The sequence below is a fragment of the Stegastes partitus genome, unplaced genomic scaffold, assembly GCF_000690725.1.
Source record: "Stegastes partitus isolate 25-593 unplaced genomic scaffold, Stegastes_partitus-1.0.2 Scaffold188, whole genome shotgun sequence".
Lineage (NCBI taxonomy): Eukaryota > Metazoa > Chordata > Actinopteri > Pomacentridae > Stegastes > Stegastes partitus.
Window position 1 is genome coordinate 45,207 of NW_007577919.1, and position 5,680 is coordinate 50,886.

Consider the following 5,680-nt stretch of genomic DNA (forward strand, 5'->3'; position numbering starts at 1 on the left):
AAATGGTCCAAAGTTATTCAAAAGCTTTCTGAAATGATTCTAATTGTATTCAGAATGACTGAAAACATTCTTCAAAAGCAGTTCAAAATGACTCAAAATGTGTCCAAGATCATTTAAGGACAATTCAGGACAACTTTATGTCAGTTTTGGACACATCTTGGATCATTTTCTGTCAATTTTTGGACAATTAAGGTCAAAATATTATTAATGACTCAAAAGCCGTCCAAAGTTACACAAAAATCATCCAAAATTAGTCAAAACTATCCCAAACGACTCACAATTTGTCCAAAAGTTACTAAAAAATGATCGACAATGACACAAATTTTCAGCGTTTTCAGAAATGATGGAAAAAGTTCATTAAAGTGATCAATCTGGAGCCTCTTCTGTGGACTTCAAGGACCTGGAACTCTGGAACATTCACAGTCTGAAGGTAGATCATGAGATAAAGTTACTGCAGATACAGAACCAGATGTTCTGAGGAGGTTTTAGGGGAACTTTGTTCAGAGTTAAGGGTTTTTTTTTAAGGTGTTTACCTGGACAGGTGTGATGTTAAACCTGGTGGGTCGTTATGATGCATCTTCTCTTACCTAAAATTAATTCCTGTGATGAAAAAACACTCATGTTCCGACGCTTTCTTGTGAATAGTTTACATTTTGTCATGTTTTATTTGCTGAGGTTTGAATTAATCTAAAAACTGCTCCTTTAAACATCCATGTTTTCCTCAAAGTTCAGAACTCGGTGAGGTTGCGGTTCATGTCTTTGCCTGTTCTGTGTGAAACACAGTGTTTTATCAATAAAAAGTGTATTTATTATAAAGAAGTGAGAGTTCTGGGGGTTTGTTATTGAGCTTTATTAGTTTACTCTCCATGAAAATATAGAAATGTGCTACTTTCTATGTGACACACACAGCTAGCGGATGTTAGCATCATCTTCATGTTAGCTCCAGCTATTCCACGCAGCAGCTAAAATCTGCCAATTATTTATCTCATCAGTGCTGGAAACACGTGGAACCGTCCATGGAAGCAGCAGCAGCGGCTAAACGTGAGCGGCTCAGTTGTGTCTGAACAGCTTGATGCCCATCCAGCTCCACAGGTGGAAGAAGACGTACACGGGGATGGTGACGGGCAGCAGCAGGCTGTAGAAGCACAGGCTGCTGCTGCTGGTGCAGCCCTGGGGGAAGTTCTCGTCCACCGCCGCCGAGTAGAACAGGCCGCAGAGCGACACGATGGGAACCAGGCCCACCATCACCGACAGGGAGAACATGTCTGCTGAGTTCGGGTCGGATGTTTGCGCGCTTTTGGCGAAACTTGTTGCCGGTCGGTCGCGTTAAAGTTTGCGTGAGTTCGTGGCGTTACTGCGTCGGTGCGTCCGGAGAGTCCTTCTGGATGAGCCGGGCCTCCTGAGGGATCATGTTGGGGATGCCGTCGATGATGGAGTACGCGATGCCGAGCTCCTCGTTGATCAGCTCGTTGGTTGCGGCGTTGTACCTGCAGAGTAAAGTTGTTAGACGTGTGACGGTGGGTTTCAGTGCAGCAGTCAGACTTTACCTGAAACACCTCACAGCAGGTTTAAAGACGCGATCTCAGCAAAGTTTCCCTGAACGGTTCCCTTCATGGCTGAAAGCAAACTTCAGTGTGAATCTGGATGAAGCGTCTCTGAACGTCAACGACTTTGACAATTTATTAATTGATCTGAGGAATTTTCTGAAGAAATTTTAATAATCTATATTCTGTGATTGCAGCGTCTCAAATGTGAACATTTTCTGGTTTCTCTCCTCTGTGACAGTAAACCATGTTTGGGTTTTGGTTAAACCAGCTCAACTAGTTGATTAATAACAGACAATGGTTGGCTATGCAGCATCAGTTACAATGGTGATCTAGCTGCGCAGCATCGGTTGTCGTGGTGATCTAGCTGCACAGCATCAGTTACCATGGTGATCTAGCTATGCAGCATCAGCTACCATGGTGATCTAGCTGCGCAGCATCTGTTACCATGGTGATCTAGCTATGCAGCATCAGCTACCATGGTGATCTAGCTGCGCAGCATCTGTTACCATGGTGATCTAGCTGCACAGCATCAGCTACCATGGTGATCTAGCTGCGCAGCATCGGTTGTCGTGGTGATCTAGCTGCACAGCATCTGTTACCATGGTGATCTAGCTGCACAGCATCTGTTACCATGGTGATCTAGCTGCGCAGCATCGGTTGTCGTGGTGATCTAGCTCCATGGCATTGGTTACCGTGGTGACCTGGCTGCGCAGCATTGGTTACCATGGTGATCTAGCTGTGCCGCATCGGTTACCATGGTGACCTAGCAAGGTACAGTTTGTGACACTGAAAACTCTGAACATATTTTACTCACTCATTCATTTAGATTATTATTATTATTATTATCATTAATAATAATAATAATAATAATAACAATAACTTAATTAGAATAAAAAAAGGATATTCTATCCCAGTGTTTCCATGGATACACTTGCACATACTATTTTTTTTTCTGCTAGACGTTTCTATTTGGACATTATCTTCAGTACTTTAGAAAACTGTCTGACTGTCTGAATGCACCGACAGGATTTCTGCTTCATCATGTTAAACTGTGCGACCACAAAAGTTATATTATTATATATTTAATATCACAAACACAAAACAAGGTCACAAAGTGCTTTACAACAAAACTAATAATGAAAGAAAATAGAGATCCCAAACATAACATATAACAAGATAAAACTGTCCAGACATCTACAACCACTGAGTGAATATACCGGATGAATTTACATTTTAGGGTCAAAAACCTAAAAAAAACTACTTCACTTGACTACAGTACATCTGTACAAGATCCTACATAGTCATCAATTATACAAGTTGACCTATGTAGCGTAATAATACAGCTATAACCCTATGATATATAAATTACTGAGTTTATGGGTCATTCCACATGAAACCAACCAATTTCTGCAAACTTTCAAGAATTTAAAACTTTTAAGACTTATTTGAAAAATTCACGACTGAAAAAAAGAGACTATAAAAATATTCAAACTGCAGATAATCAGTGTTTTCAGTTTATAATGAACCTTCTGCATCTGGCAGTAGTCTGGCTGACTGTATCTGCTGCACTCATACCATCTTCAGCATACACCAGATATAAAAAAGGAGGCTCCGCAACAGAACCACATTCAGGTCGGATCATCTTCAGATTGGAACACACGGTCAAAATATGAAAATGATGGTGAACATGGTCAAAACATGGGCAAAATCTATGAAATCTCAACATCTAGCACATCTCAAAAATGTATTCATGAAACTCTCCCAGCACTGAAGTTCATGGTTCCTGCATAAACATGGTCCAACACCTCGTAAACTCTTCATCTATTCTCAAATGAGGAACCTTAACAGAGGGTGTCTTTTTCTTTTTAACAACTGGCCATTTTTAGAGCCTTGTAGGAAGACTAATAAAGACAATACGCCAGATCTGACACCATTTTTGGATTCTGCGGGAAAAGTTATTCCAGGATGACCATTTTCAGCGCTCAGTATGCGATGCTGTCTGAGTTATTCACGTCCAAAGATGGTCCCAGAGGCCAAAACGCGTAAGATTAACCAAAATTTCAAAGGGCTGTAACTTCAAAACTATTACAGCTAAAGACCTAATATTTGGGATTTCTCCATAACTTTGGAAAAGGAGCGTCTGTGATATTTTTCAGAGGAATCTGAGAGGGTGACCTGGGACCCCCTGGTGGGGTTGACATGGAATGACCCGGATGTGGAGGTTCATCTGACCGATTTAGAGGGTTTTGTTTTCTAATGTGTTACTGTTAAATATGTCTAAATGTAAAATAGTCCTCTTATTTGGGATGTAGCTTCAGTACTAAACATGTTTTGTTGATAGCAGGAAGCTTTGAATGTTTGTCCCCCTCAAACAGACACATATAAATTAAAATTAAATTAAATTAACTAACCACAGGGAGCATCCAGACATTACTGGGTGAATATTTCAACCTAAAAACCAATTTTTCCACTGAGTTTTGTTTGTTTGTTTCCGTCACCTGAGCGGCTTCTTGGACAGCGGACAGACCAGGAAGTCCAGCAGCGAGGCGTCGAAAGGCGGCCGCGCTTCGTCCTTGGCGTCGGTGAAGCTCCGCGCCGGAGCGGAGGAGGGAGGCAGCCGCTGGACGACCGGCCCGGGAGTCACATACCGGCGGGGGCGAACCGTCTCTGTCACCAGTCTGCTCAGAGCATTCCTAAACATGACCGAAAAGCCGCTCGACGAGCTCCAAGGACTCTCCGACAGGAAGCTCTGGTCGCTGGTGTCACCCAAATATGACACTACTTCCGGTAGAGGAAAAGGTTCCGCCTGCTGATTTTTATTTATTTATTCATTTACAACATTAAAAATTAGATTTAATCTCGCGTCTAATGGGGCTAAAACATTATATAGAACACGTCAGATGTCTGTGTTGTTGTAGTTAAATGTGTAATTTTGTGAATGTAGTTCCCTGTTTTGGCCGGACGGTGGCAGCGTTGCACCGCTCAGCTCGGTGAAGCTGTGAGAAATGTGAGCAACACATTAAAATAACACTAAAATATTATGAATGGGACTATTCTGTTCACGCAGGCTGCTCTGTGCACCATAATACGCCATTATTTCTATTTTTTCATTAACAAATAACCCAAATTAAGTCGCATCTTTTATGGGATTGTCCCCCAGAATTATAGAATGGCAGACAGCTGCCATGTTAAGTGGAACAAACGAATGTAGATCCACGGCTTGTGAGTGTTTCAACAGTTGCTGCTCGTACTCGGGGTTTCATTTAAGCCCCACAGACGTCCTGGACATGATTTCCCAGCAGGTTCCAGCTATACAATATTAAATATTGTCGGAGGGGCCGGTGGCAGCTCGAGCAGAACACACTCCCTCATCCATATGGCTCAAGATATTGCTCTGAGACTTTCTTGGCAGGGCCCCAACTTGTTTTAAAACTGCTTCTAGCTGTAATATATCCCACAGCTCGCTACATGACAGCCCTGCTAATATACCTCTTTTTTTTTTTTTTTCTTTTCTCCCCCTCCTCTCTCACTTCTTTTTCTGTAGCTGCCAGGCCTCGAATACAGCACAACACAAATGCACCTTTTGTGTCTGGTGTTTACTCGTGAGAGGCATCCATCATCGCTGACACGTTCCACCGAGAGCCGAGGCTGAAATAATACTGAAGGAGGCGACATGTGTTCAGAGCAGAACGCACCAACGATGGTGATTATTTATGTGTCGAGGAGTGAGTTTACCCCCGTGTGTGCAATATCACCGAGGTGTCAAGTGGTGCTAAATCGTGTCACCTCGCAGTAATCAGATTACTTCCACGTAGAACAGCAGAGCACTTGCCTCATGTTAAATGAAAAACTAACAGTTAGTATTCACTGTATTAAATATACAAACTGCAGGAAGTCAGAGCAACAAAAGTCGATCCTGAGATTCAAACTTTTACTTGACTTTTCCAGACTCGTGGAGAAGTTTCTGGAGAGATATTCTACTGTTACTCACAGACTATTTTGTTTTTCCCAGCTGCTTTTTGCTGAAGGGGTTGTGTTGCTCTACCTTTCTCTTTAAAATACAACAAAGACGTTCTGTTGGATTCAACTCAGGACTCACACTGTCCACGCTGTAGATTCACTTTGTTCTTGTG

General features: G+C 42.2%; 2 protein-coding genes across 2 annotated transcripts; both read right to left on the reverse strand.

Annotated features, from left to right (window-relative positions):
- Positions 1 to 829: 829 nt before the first annotated feature.
- On the reverse strand, positions 830 to 1,281 carry LOC103356161 (phosphatidylinositol N-acetylglucosaminyltransferase subunit Y). The gene has a single exon (XM_008280229.1). The coding sequence runs from the start codon at positions 1,261 to 1,263 to the stop codon at positions 1,051 to 1,053; it is 213 nt and encodes a 70-aa protein (XP_008278451.1). The 5' UTR covers positions 1,264 to 1,281; the 3' UTR covers positions 830 to 1,050.
- A 50-nt stretch (positions 1,282 to 1,331) lies between these two features.
- Positions 1,332 to 4,324, reverse strand: pyurf (PIGY upstream open reading frame). Its single transcript, XM_008280231.1, has 2 exons — positions 4,046 to 4,324; positions 1,332 to 1,487 (listed from the first exon to the last, which is right to left on the reverse strand). Exons 1-2 carry the CDS (start codon positions 4,246 to 4,248, stop codon positions 1,352 to 1,354), a joined length of 339 nt encoding a protein of 112 aa, XP_008278453.1. The 5' UTR covers positions 4,249 to 4,324; the 3' UTR covers positions 1,332 to 1,351.
- Positions 4,325 to 5,680: the final 1,356 nt, after the last annotated feature.

Excerpts from the sequence above, each read along its gene's own strand:
- LOC103356161 (XM_008280229.1), bottom strand. The coding sequence starts at position 1,263 with ATGTTCTCCCTGTCGGTGATGGTGGGCCTGGTTCCCATCGTGTCGCTC.
- pyurf (XM_008280231.1), bottom strand. The coding sequence starts at position 4,248 with ATGTTTAGGAATGCTCTGAGCAGACTGGTGACAGAGACGGTTCGCCCC. Across the intron at positions 1,488-4,045 it reads CTGTCCAAGAAGCCGCTCAG|GTACAACGCCGCAACCAACG; the intron begins GTGACGGAAACA and ends TTTACTCTGCAG.